At 43.0% G+C, this 13,849-nt stretch overlaps 1 protein-coding gene across 2 annotated transcripts in view; it reads right to left on the reverse strand.

Moving 5' to 3' along the window:
• Positions 1-13,849, reverse strand: part of PBX4 (PBX homeobox 4) — a 37,208-nt gene that overhangs the window by 20,730 nt on the left and 2,629 nt on the right. The window contains exons 1-2 of one of the 2 annotated variants that reach the window (XM_041760460.1): positions 12,625-13,817; positions 2,503-2,576 (exon numbers count right to left, since the gene is read on the reverse strand). In XM_041760460.1, coding sequence (XP_041616394.1) covers positions 2,503-2,551 — 49 coding nt within the window. In that variant the 5' untranslated portion in view covers positions 2,552-2,576; positions 12,625-13,817. Of the gene's footprint in view, positions 1-2,502; positions 2,577-12,624; positions 13,818-13,849 lie in introns of those variants that run through there. The other variant, XM_041760459.1, reaches the window with a different exon arrangement.

The following is a 13,849-nucleotide window of genomic DNA, read 5'->3' on the forward strand; positions in this document are numbered from 1 at the left end:
AAAGGCCTGTTGCAGACTTTAGCCAGAGGGGAATGTGAGGAATGTGGGTTAAATCAAGAAGCAGATATGCTTTGTTCCTGCATGAGGAGTCCCCGCATAGAGTCAGTCTCTCAGGATCGTCAATAAGGTGGTGACCCATTGGATCAGGACCCTGAATAGTTTTCTTTGGGCTAATACTGGATCATTCCCACCACAAGATTGGGAGAAGCTGAAGCAGAACTGAGATCTTGTTTACTTTCCTGCCACTCACATGTTGGATCCACAGCGCTCCCACAGCTGTACTTCCTATTGATGAGAAAAGACACTTGGCCACAATGAACTTGACAACTCAGCCAGCCCATGTGGAGCCCAGCTTATGGCAATTGCAGATGGCCTACACTTTTCAAGGCTGAGCAATGCTGCCCCATTCCTGTGCTACCACGCCCCAAAACGCATTATGCAGTCCAACATTTGAGCCAGTTGGTAGAAAGGAAATCTGATTTTCTAAAGAATGCCCAGATCTGATGTGTGTGCCTTTTGCTCTGAGCCCCATGACTTCTTGGGATTTAGCCTGGGGCAACTCAGAAGCCCCAAGCATGGCCTTTGCAGCCTGGAGGGATGGGACAGATGACAGCATGGGTTTAAATGGATACCGTAGCTTGTCCTGGTGGCAGTAAGTATCAATCCTTTCTTATTCTCCTCAAACTGATGAGTTTGAAGGTGATGGACAGTTGTACTCATTTTTACATATACAGAATCAGATGGAGCAAAAAAGATGTGCCCAGACTGCACACCCATAGCTCTCAAGAAAGGCTCTAGGAAAAAGGTCATCAAGAACTATAGCTTTCGGGATCCCTGGGTGGCTCAGCGGTTTAGTGCCTGCCTTTGGCCCAGGGCGCAATCCTGGAGTCCCGGGATTGAGTCCCACGTCGGGCTCCCGGCATGGAGCCTGCTTCTCCCTCCTCCTGTGTCTCTGCCTCTCTCTCTCTATATGTCCATCATAAATAAATAAATAAATAAAAAAAAAGGACTATAGCTTTCTGAGACAATGGTTACTTATATTACTCTTTTTTAACAATTATTATTATTAGAGAGAGAGACAGAGAGGGAGGGGCAGAGGGAGAGGGAAAAACAGTCTTAAGCAGGCTCCATACCCAGTGCAGTGCCCAACATGGGGCTAGATCTCACTACAGGGAGACCATGACCTGAGCCAAAATCAAGAGTAGGATGCTTAACCAACTGAGCTACCCAAATGCCCCTTAAAAATTGTTTTTATGGATCCCTGGGTGACTCAGCAGTTTAGCCCCTGCCTGCGGCCCAGGGTGTGATCCTAGAGTCCCGGGATTGAGTCCCCCATTGGGCTCCCTGCATGGAGCCTGCTTCTCCTTCTGCCTATGTCTCTGCCTCTCTCTCTCTCTCTCTCTGTGTGTGTGTCTCTCATGAATAAATAAATAAAAATCTTAAAAAATAAAAAATAATAAAAAAAATAAAAAGTTAAACAAGCAACCTATGAGAATAAGTGTAGACCACTCAAACTATAATGACTTGGTAAGCCAAGTAGAATAAAAGCTTCTTGGGTACAAAGTGCACTCACAGGTAAAAGAACCAGGAATGAAATACAACCCAGGCTGGCTTTTATGAAAAAGGAAAGTGATGGTAAAGGCAACAGATACAATGTTGGCTGCTACCTGGGTTGGAAACAACACCATGGAGATCCATCATGAAGTGTTTCTTTGAAGTAACATGGGTCCCCACAAATCTCGGTCCCACCAAATGACTGAGCGGATCCCAACCAAAGTGTGAAAGTCACAGATGATGAAGAAAGACTGAGGAACCGTCACAGATCAGAGGAGACTAAGGAAACAGGGATAACTAAATGCATTGTGGGAGGCTGGACCAGAAAAAGGGCATTAGGGCAGAGACTGGGGAAATCTGAATAAAGCCTGTTGTTCAGCTAAAGAGCACTGTACTAAGGTCAGTGTCCTGGTTTTGATCATTGCTCTGTGGTTCTGAAGGTGTTGACATGAGAGGAAGCTGGGAGAAGGGTACAGGAGAACAAGCTGTACTATTTTTCGAATTTTCTGCATATCTAAAATTGATTCAAAATAGTTTTTTTTTTTTTTTTAACAAAAGGATTTGTAGTGGCAGAACCTTCCATGGGGATTACTCTGGATACTTAAAACAAATAAAACAAAATCGTCATCATTCTACTTTTCTAATTCTATCATCTTTTCCTTTTCCAAAACAACTGAATGCCACAGTGCCTCTTAGGTCTTGCTTAAGAACAATGCAGCTGCTTGTTACTCACTGGCAACAGTATTTCTCCAGTTACAAACTGCAAAATAAATGGATGTGATACACCAGAAAATGGCACTGACAAGACAGAAAGGAAGAATCTGAACCATCCGCTGCCAGAGAGAAATGTGACAGGCAAGATGGCCCATGACACACATCTGAGTCACGACCAGAGGTGCATCATTGTCATGGTACTGGAGCCATAAAAAATGTCTCTCAACAGCCTACCTGTCTTTTCCTTGATCTCACAGAGCACACTGAAGAGAGCCGGCTTCATCCGATGGCAATTCAGAGCATGCTTTCTGAAAGAGAAGCAACAGAAGAGGCTGTTGAAAAAGAGAAGTTATCCTATCCACAAGAGTAAAGACCCTTCATATTACCTCTGCCAGTTCTTTTTTTTTTTTTTTTTAAGATTTTATTTATTTGAGAGAGAGAAAGCATGAGTAGTGGGAAGAGGGAAAAGCAGACTCTCTACCAAGCAGGGAGCCCAATGTGGGGCCCCATCCCAGGACCCTGGGATCATGACCCAAGCTGAAGGCAGATGCTTAACAGACTGATATACCCAGGCACCCTGCCTCTGCCAGTTCAGTTGAAAGCCGCTCTTCTTGGGGATCCCTGGGTGGCTCAGCGTTTTAGCATCCAGGGTGTGATCCTGGGTTCCCAGGATTGGGTCCTGCATTGAGCCCCTGCATGGAGCCTGCTTGTGTCTCTGCCTCTCTCTCTCTCTGTCTCTCATGAATAAATAAATAAAATCTTTAAAACAAAAAGTCACTCTTCTGAAGTTACAGTATAGAAGCATTTCATACAAATTCCATTTTGCAAAATTCAAAGAGCAATATACAAATACTCAAAACATTTGCCTTTATATGTAGAATTTTAATTTTATTTTTAAAGATTGATTTATTTATTCATGAGAGACATAGGAAGAGAGTCAGAGACATAGGTAGAGGGAGAAGCAGACTCCCCTGCAGGAAGCCCAATGTGAGACTCAATCCCGGGATCCGGGATCATGTCCTGAGCAGAAAGCAGATGCTCAACCACTGAGCCACCCAGGCGTCCCTACATGTAGAATTTTAAACAAAGCAAATTTAAATAATGCACGTAAGTCATCAAGAGCTATAAACTTTCAAGGTCTGTGTTCACACTATTGCCCTGTAGCAGCACTTTGATGCATAAGCAGAAACCCCAGCCATCCTACCCCAGTGTCATGAGACATTAATTTAGTAGCTGTTTACTGAACGGGCACCATGTGCCATATATCATTCTAGTGTCACAGGTACAGACAGATAAGGTGCCTACCCATGTGGTAGTTAAGACAGAGGGAGTGAGAGACACCAAACACAAACACAAACACAAACAAGACAACCATGAGCCATGGCAGGTGCTTTGTGGCAACAAACCAGAGTGATGGCTAGGTTTATTAGAGTTTGCATGTGTCTGATGTGACATCAAACCTGAGACTGGAATGACAAGGTAAAGTCAGGCAGGAAAAGACAAGCTGAAGAGAGTAATAATTTAGGTAGAGGAAATAGCCAGTGCAAAGGCAAAGTGAGAATACACTTGGCTTTTTTTTTTTTAATTATTTATTTATTCATTCAGAGAGAGGAAGAGAGAGGCAGAGACACAGGCAGAAGGTGAAGAAGACTCCATGCAGGAAGCCCGATGTGGGACTCGATCCCGGGACACCAGGATCACACCCCAGACTGCAGGCAGCGCCAAACCGCTGCACCACCAGGGCTGTCCGGCTTTTTTTTTTTTTTTTTTAAGATTTTATTTATTCATTCATGAGAGGCACAGAGAGAAAGGCAGACACACAGGCAGAGGGAGAAGCAGGCTCCTGGCACAGAGCCGGATGCGGGACTTGATCCAGGACCCCGGGATCATGACCTGAGCCAAAGGCAGATGCTCAACCACTGAGTCACCCAGGCATCCCAACACACTTGGCTTTTTAAGAGCCCAGGATGCTGTAAAGGGTGAGGGAGAGAGCCATGAGGTAAAGTTAGACAAGGGGCCACCTAGAAGAGACTTGGCAGTCAGGGGAATTACTCTGGCTTTTGTTTGCCTGTGATGAGAACAGTGGTCTGCAGAAGAATGGCTCCCCAAGATGTCCATGTGCTGATCCTCAGAGCAAGTTCCAAGGGAAAAAAGAACTCTGTGGGTGTGACTAAGGTTAAGGATCCTGAGTTGGGGAGATCATCCTGGATTACTTAGATGGGCCCAATCTAATCACACAAGTCCTTAAAAGTGGACAACTTCTTCTAGCTATGGTCAGAGAGAGATGGTGACATGGAGACACTATGCTGTTGGCCCTGAAGATGGAGGAAGAAAGGACAAGCCAAGGAATGCAGTTGGCATCAACAAGCTGGAAATGGACTCTTCCTCTATTGCCTACAGTAGAAAGGCAGCCCTTTGAAAACCTTGATGTTAGCCCAGAGAGACTCATGTTGTACTTATAACCTACAGAAATGGAAGACAATAAATAAATGTGTGCTTTTTAAAGCTGCTATTATTTGTTACAGTGGCAACAGAAAACCATTACAGGGAGCAATGGAGATTTTACAGAGTAGTTATCACATGACATAAATTAGATTTTTTTTATTAGTGTTTATTTTTTTGAGATGTAATTCATATACCATAAAATTCACTCTTAAAACCACACATACAATTCAGTGGCTATGAGGGTTCCAATTGCTCCATATCGTCACCAACACTTGCTATTGTCTTTTTCATTATAGCCACAACAGTGGGTGTTGAGATAGTAGCTCATTGTGGTTTTGGTTTTCATTTCTCTAAAGACTAATGATACTGAACATTTTTTCATGTGTTTATCAGTCATTATTCTTTTCTGGGGAAATGTCTATTCAAATACTTAAATACTTTGCTCATTCTTCAATGGGGTTGTCTTTTTATTGTTGAATTGTAAGAGTTCTTTATATATTCTGGATACTAGCTAGACTCCTATCAAATACATGACTTGCAAATCTCTTCTCCCATTATGTGAGTTGTTTTTACTTTCTTGATAGTGTCCTTTGAAGCACTGAAGTTTTTCTTTCTTTTTTTTATTTTTAAGAGTTTATTTATTTATGAGAGACAGAGAGAGAGAGAGAGAGAGAGAGAGAGAGAGGCAGAGACACAGGTAGAGGGAGAAGCAGGCTCCATGCAGGGAGCCTGACGTGGGACTGGATCCCGGGTCTCTGGGATCACGCCCTGGGCTGAAGGCGGCACTAAACCACTGAGCCACCCGGGCTGCCCAAGTTTTTCATTTTAATGAAATCCAATTTATCTATTCTTTATTTTGGTGCTTGTGCTTTAGGCATCATATCTAAAAACCTATTGCTTAATTCAAGGTTACGAAGATTTATGCCTGTGTTTCCTTCTAAGAGTATTACAGGATTAGATCTTACACTTAGGTATTTGATCCATTTGAGTTACTTTTGTATATGATGTTAGTTAAGGGTTCAAAGTCATTCTTTTGCATGTGCAGATCCAGTTTTTCCAGACCATTTGTTGAAGGGTCTATTCCTTCCCCACTGAATGGTTTTGGCACCCTTGTAGAAAATCAATTGGTCATATATATGTGAGTTCATTTCTGCATTTTCAACTCTATTCCATTGATCTATTTACTTATCTTTAAGTGAATTGCATTTTATTTATTTTAAAGATTTATTCACCTATTCATGAGACACACACACACAGAGGCAGAGACACAGGCAGACGGAGAAGCAGTCTTCTCACAGGGAGCCCGATGTGGGACTTGATCCAGGATCCAAGGATCATGCCCTGAGCCAAAGGCAGATGCTCAACCACTGAGACACGCAGGTATCCTTATTTATTTTTAAAGATTTTTATTTATTTATTCATGAGAGACAGAGAGGCAGAGACATAGGCAGAGGGGGAAGCAGGCTCCCTGCAGGGAACCCGATGCAGGACTCCATCCCAGGATCCTGGGATCATGCCCTGAGCCAAAGGCAGACGCTAAACCACTGACCCACCCAGGAGCCCCTTGAATTGTCTTTTTTTTTTTTTTAAGTTGCATTTTTAAAAGATCACTGTGGCTGCTCTGAGACCAAAATGGAAGGCAAGGGGTGGAACCAGGAACACAGTCTGGAGGCTACTATAGCTGGAATGGTCCAGAAATTCTGCTGGCTTAGAGTTATGGAAGTAGACAAAAAGTAGATACATCTTGGGGCACCTGGCTGGCCCAGTCAGTAGAGTATGCGACTTGACCTTGACATCCTAAATTTGAGTACCATATTGGGCGTGATGCCTACTTAATAAAAAAAGGAAAAGAAGGTAGATAGATCTTTGACTTCTGTGATGGAATCAACAGGACCTCCTGATAATGTGGTGTGAGATTTTGGGGACAAAGGAGATTCAAGAATAACTACTAGTTTTAGGCCTGAGCAACCCAATGAAAGGAGATATCATTAACTACTATAGGGGTGACTGGAGGGCAGCAGGTTTAGGGAAGAAGGGTCTGGAAAACAGAGCTGTGCTTTGATCAGGTTAACTTGAGATACCTATGAGCTATCCAAAAGGAGGTATGAGGTAGGTAGCCAAGCACATGGACATGGACTCAACGTTGGAGATAAGCAATAAAAAGATGGGGAGTCTTGGGCATAGAGATGGCACTTTAGGTCACAAGACTTGAGGAAATCGCCACAAGAGAGTGTACATAGAGAGGGGTCCAGGCCCCAGGCCCATGGACTTATAGAAGTCAAGAAAAGCCTACAGAAGAGACTGGGACTGAACTGCCACTGAGGAGAAACCAAGAAAAGAGTTTCAAGGAGAGAAGAGCAATCTGTGAGAAATGCTTCTTAGAGGCTAAGCAAGAGAAGAACCCAGAAGAGACCATGGAATTAGCAACATGGAGGTCACAAGTGACTCAGCAGAGGGAGGAGAAGGGTGGGATAGAATGAGTGGAGGAGGGTAAGTGGAAGCAGCCAACCACAAACTCTTTGATCATAAAGGAGAGTAAAGAAATGCAGGAGGTGCTAAAATAAAAGGTGTTTATTTTTTTATTTTTTAAAGATCTTATTTATTTATTCATGATAGACACAGAGAGAAAGAGAGAGAGAGAGAGAAGGGCAGAACACAGGCAGAGGGAGAAGCAGGCGCATGCCAGGAGCCCGACATGGGACTCAATCCCAGGACCCCAGGATCATGCCCTGGGCCAAAGGCAGGTGCTAAACCACTGAGCCACCCAGGGGTCCCCCAATAAAAGATGTTTAATCATGTTTTTTATTTATTTACCATGCTGCTCTAATGTTCATAAGAATTATTACTTAATTTCTGCTAGACAGCTGGAGCATTATGGACCTTCTTTCCTGCCTCGCAGTCATGTTATGTACAGCAAAGTCTTCCCCTCTTCCTCCTTTCCTCCTTTTCCTTTCCTTAAGTAGACTCCAGGCCCAGCATGTAGCCCAATATGGGGGTTGAACTCACAACCCTGAGATCAAGACCTGAGCTGAGATCAAGAGTCAGACGCCTAACCAACTAAGCCACCCAGGCAAGTGTAAGACTCTGATGGGTGGCTTGCCCCATTCTGGAGTCCTTACTCCTTTTTTTTTTTTTTTTTTTTGGAGTCCTTACTCCTTCCCCTGTTCCCTTTAAAGCATTTACTATGACTGGTCTGGGCATGAGGAAGGCCTCAACTTACTGGTTTCAGAAACTCTAGGCCCATACCATACTTGGCACACTAGCTGAGCAAAGACTCGTTGAACTGAAGAAGAGGTAGAAGCTAGAGATGTCAAAATGGCAGAGAATAGAAACAAAAAGTTTGAAGGCAGAGTTCTGATGTCTCCAGACTTAAACTTGGACAAATAGAGAAGTCAAAAATTGGGGTGAGAACCGCTGGGTTGCACCATCAAAGAAGGTAGCAGAAGCCAAGAGAACCACAGAGGTCTGTTGGGAGCCCCTTGTCTTGGTCTCTTTCTAAAGCGGAGGACAGGGGATCCCTGGATGGCGCAGCGGTTTAGCACCTGCCTTTGGCCCAGGGCGCGATCCTGGAGACCCGGGATCGAATCCCACGTCGGGCTCCCTGCATGGAGCCTGCTTCTCCCTCTGCCTGTGTCTCTGCCTCTCTCTCTCTGTCTCTCTCTGTGACTATCATAAATAAATAAAATTAAAAAAAAAATAAAAAAAAAATAAAGCCGAGGACACAGTGGGCACTCATCCACTCTAGGAATGAGGAAAAGTGTTAAGGGGTTTAATAGTGCTGCATGAGAAGAGAGAAATAAGATCAAAAAGGATAATGGCCAAAGGACACTGGAATTGGGCAGGAGGGGGTTATGGAAAAAAAGGGAAAACTGCTTTAGTTTGAAAGAACATGAGCCCTCAAACCCCTGGAGGGCTCAATCTGAAAAACAGGTTATAAATGAGTGTCTCAAGACATTTCTGAAGAATAGATGGTAGACAGGAGGTAATGACTATTGAGCTTTCTTTGGACCAGGACCAATACCTTAGAAAGGTTTGAATACTTTGAAAAGTACTTATACAAGGAACAGAATAAACTTTATGCTCACTCCTTGCTTGGCAAGGAATTCAAGGCCATGCTCCATTAGACAGCAGCTAAGGCAAGCAGTCACCCCATCTGAGTTCCCCTTTGAAAGCTGTGCCCTCCACTGTGCCTGATGGAGCCACATTGCATGTCTTCATGCCCCCTGCCTTCCATGCACACATGCTTGCCCCAGCCAAGACTGTGGTGCCTTCTTTTTCTGCCTGGGCAAAGCTTTGCGTCCAGATGCATGGTCATCTCTTTGGGGCATGCTCGTGTCCCCCCACCTCATTTAGCTAGATTCTAGGGTCTTAGCATCCACACTCATCTTGCTGCTAGGTGGCCTCCCTCAATCTTGACTAATTCCTTGTTTGGCTAATTCCTTGTCACACTTTCTCTGCCCACCCCCCTAACCCCCCCCCCCCCCCACTACCATAGTAGTCTCCTATGTCTGCTGTTCCTGAAACCGTGAGCTTTCAGGAATCATTGCTGCATCCCCGGGCCTGGCACAAAACGAAGTTTTACTGAGTAAATGAGATTAAATCTGTAAGAATGAAAATTTAAAAACATCTTTAGCTTTATCCCAACTGTCCAGGTTCTCATAGTGCCTATGATCACCGTCTAGCTCCTATGAGCACGAAGTGATGTCATAGTCTAGTAAACCAGGTGTGGGGGTGGTGGCAATCTCTGGGAAAATCAGGGAAGGTGGCAGGTCAGCACCAGCGTTTCAGAGAACAGAGTCAAATCTCTGTCCAACCACTTCCTAGTTGTCTGACTTCAAGCAAGTTCTTACTCAGGTCCAGCTCTTCATCTAGAAACTATGTGAAGAACCACCCATTTTCTAGGGTTATTGGGAAGTTTATTTTATTTTATTTTTTTAAAATTTTTTTTTTTTTTTTTTTTTTACGATAGTCACAGAGAGGGAGAGAGAGAGAGAGGCAGAGACACAGGCAGAGGGAGAAGCAGGCTCCATGCACCGGGAGCCCGATGTGGGATTCGATCCCGGGTCTCCAGGATCGCGCCCTGAGCCAAAGGCAGGCAGCAAACCGCTGCGCCACCCAGGGATCCCTATTGGGAAGTTTAAATGAAGGAAAGCATTATTGTTTTCATTATTTTTAAAAAGTTTTATTTATTTACTTGACAGAGAGAGAGAGAGCAAGTGAGCCAAGCAAGGAGCATAGCAGAGGGAGAGGGAGAAGCAGACTCCCCTGCTGAGCAGGGAGCCTAATGTGGGGCTTGATCCCAGGATCTGAGATCATGACCTGAGCCAAAGGCAGACACTTAACCAACTCCCTGTGTCCCCATTGTTTTCATTATCATCAACCACTGTGTTGACAGAGGCACTCAGTAACTGTCACTAAAATGAAAGAGGGGTACTTACTTATTTGTGAAACTTTTCTAAAACACTGCATGTTGCTTTACTTAATAAAACTACTTCAAAAGGGATTTTGCTGTGACCCTAGCTAGATTTTAGATAGCTTTAGGAAACTGTATTAAAACCAACAAAATCCAACTCTTAGGAAAAACATTCCAAAGACCACAAGACTTTCCCTTTGGCACTAGACCAAGCCAAGCTAGGCTAAGCATGTTAACCCTAAGAGCAAAGCTAAAACCTATAAGCAGGCTAAGAACAGAGTGGTGGCACTAAGTTGACTGCGATCTAACAAACCTTTCTAAGGATGATGAAAAGAAAAAATTTAACTTTAATTCTACTTCCTAGGTTTGGACTAGTAGACCTTATCTTGCTAATACTATCTAGCTTTGGGGAAATTCCAAACCATAAATTCCTCCTCTGACTCCCCACATACTTTGAATAGGCATGCTGAAAGCTGAATGCTCACTGACATGCATTCCAGAACTGAAGTCCTAAATATGGGGACACAGACTTTTAGAAAAGGGCACACCATTCAGTTGACAGTTTATGCATTGCTACTTGAGTAAGTTCTAAGGATAGTCAAAGCCAGATCATCTCCCTTTAATAATTAGAATTTAGTCTGTATTACAGGCAATGTTAATCTGCAGAAATACTGGAGGAATTAAGTCAGTCATGTAAATTTCTACTCCTAGAAAGTATCTAACATGTTTCACATGTAAAAATCAAGTTAAAAAAGAAATTCAGAGAAATTTTTTCTTCCTAAGAAAAGCTATGACCACCCTTGTCATACCTATTATGCTGCCTAAAAGTGAACTTCTATTCTTTTTTTAAAGATTCTATTTATTTATTCATGACAGAGAGAGAGAAAGAGAGGCAGAGACACAGGCAGAGGGAGAATCAGGCTCCATGCAGGGAGCCCGACATGGGACTCGATCCCAGGTCCCCAGGATCAGACCCTGGGCTGAAGGCAGCATTAAACCACTGGGCCACCGGCACTCCCCCTAAAAGTGAACTTCTAAATATAATCTTTTTATTTTCAAGCATACCACCCCATATACCACATTGCTCGCTCCTAAACAGTTATGACAGTAATCATTATCCATCATCCCTTTATTCACTATATATAAAGAGTTTTTTCCTTAAAACCTATTCCCATTCCCCAGCAGTCATTTTCTATTGCATTCAAGTTATATAAACACAATGTTAGGCTGTGGTTTCATAGACACCATAAAGGAAATATAGAAACAACCTTGAAACTTCCACAATCTGATTTTTTTTAGATTAAAAATGTAAACAGGGGATCCCTCGGTGGCTCAGAGGTTTAGCACCTGCCTTTGGCCCACGGCATGATCTTGGAGACCCAGGATCAAGTCCCATGTCGGGCTCCCTGCATGGAGCCTGCTTGTGTCTCTGCCTCTCTGCCTCTCTCTCTCTCTCTCTCTCTCTCTCTCTCTCTCTGTGTGTGTCTATCATGAATAAATAAATAAATAAATAAATAAATAAATAATAAATAAATAAATAAATAAAAATGTAAACAGACCCTGAAACAACAGGGTCTTGTGGCCTCAAGCCAAGATTTTCATTAAGAGAAAAAAAATCAACGATTTTTTGAATTTTATTTTTTCATTTATAATTTTCTTCCTAAATTAAGTAAGCAAAACAATGCTAATAAGTGACCCTTGTGATTAACTTAAAACCTATTATGACTGCAAACACAACTCAGGCTTCAAGAAGATAAGTTTCATTTGTCAGATTAACCAACTACTAGGTGAACTGACTCATGAAAATTTAAATAAAAGGGATGCTATTATCTCCACTTTTGAGAGCCTGATGTCTCCAAGTGTGGTTGGGATCATCAGCATTGGCACCTTCGGAAGCCTGTTAGAAATGTGGATTCTTGGGCCCCATTAGGCCCCACCGGGACCTGCTACATCAGAACTTGCATTGCAATAAGATTCCCACAGAAATTTGCTGCATGTCCAGCCAGAGAACTGCTCTAAAGCACCACTGTCCAGTATTTTCTACAATTATGGAAATGTTCTCTATCTGTGCTAATATGGTAGCTGCTAGTCACGTGTGGCTACTGAGCACTTGACATGTAGCTAGTGCAACTGAGAACTGAGTATTTAATTTTAATTCATTTTAACTTAAAAAGACATATAGTGGAGCACCTGGGTGGCTCAGTTGGTTAAGAATCTGCCTTCAGCTCAGGTCATGATCCCGGAGTCCTGGGATCAAGCCCCACATTGGAATCCCTGCTCAGCAGGAAGTCTGCCTCTCCCTCTCCCTCTGTCTCTCCTTTCCTTCATGCTCTCCCTCACTCTCTGTCATTCTTAATAAATAAAAAAAAAATTTTTTTTAAAGAAAAGACATACAGTGAGTGGCTACCAAATTGAAGTGTGAATCAGTGTGTACCTGTAAGCAAAGGGTGACCACTACAGTGAAATCTGCCAATCCAGCAACACACAGCACAACTCACCTGTCATTCCAACATGCAGAACAACTTGAAGACAAGTCTTTTTCAGCTGCTCTCCCAGAACATCAGGTGTGGAGTATGGATCTCCAGATAACACTGTTACCATTCTACTTCCTTTCTCTACCAGGTTTCCAAAATCTACCCCTCAGTTCTAGAGTTCTCATACTAATTTCTTAGAAATATTACTACTGAAAAAAAAAAAAAAAAAAAGAAATATTACTACTGGACAAAAAATGAGTCTACCAGCCTTTGATGAGATGCAGCTTCCAGGCTGTGGGGCACTTGAAGCTGAGGATCTCCAAGGGGGTGGGAAGTGAGGGAGGGCCCAGAGCTTACAACAGATTTTTATGACTCATACACTCATTAAGAACCTTGGGAGGAGGGAAGAACTTTGAGCCTGGCAGTTTTGACAGAGGAGTCCTCAACCCTAGTCTAATAACCCTCCTAAACCTCTCATAAAGGTAGTCAAAGAAGCAGATCAAATAAACTATGCAGAAACTGTAAAATGTTGTAAAATTTATTATTATAAAAAAACAAGGCTATGCATGATAGAGCTAAATACTCAGACAATCCTTGGCAAATGAGATAAAATTTCCTGCCTGACTTGTCTCATACAAGAAATGGATGAGCTCATCATCAGGGAATGGTTCCAAATCAGAAAATGCAGAACTGTACCTTCTCCAGGAAGAGCTTAGGGTATAGCTGAAGGTCAGAAGATCATTCAAGAAGACCGCTTATCCCTCACATAGGAAGTCTTCAGCTGACTTGGGCTGAATCTAAACTAAAGTGAAATATTCCAAAGTCCCTTACAGTCCACTGTGTAGCCAAAAGGAAGAACAATATACAGTTCACTATTCCAAGACTATCATGACAAAATGAATCATGCACAAGCACTTGGAGATGCCTTCCAAATAATGCAGAAAGGTGCAAGTAAGAATTCTCGTTTAAGGAGAATAGGTATGCTTTCCCTCTTTAAGCACACTTACAGTGACAAAATAGTTTGAAAGGGCCTTGAATGTGAGATGAAAAATTCTTTCTTGCTAGACAGTTAAGCTAAACTGACTCCAGGGCTATGAAGGGGTCAGGGTGCACCAAGAAAGGGCAGGGGCAGAAAGACTTGCAAAAGCCTCACTCAGTCAGTTGATCAGGACAGACACAATCTGCTCCCCCTCCCAGGTTGATAATCTACCAGGCTGCAAAGTTTTACTATGAGGAAAAGACCCACCCA

Source organism: Vulpes lagopus, chromosome 7 (assembly GCF_018345385.1).
Source record: "Vulpes lagopus strain Blue_001 chromosome 7, ASM1834538v1, whole genome shotgun sequence".
In the NCBI taxonomy this organism is placed as follows: Eukaryota; Metazoa; Chordata; class Mammalia; order Carnivora; family Canidae; genus Vulpes; species Vulpes lagopus.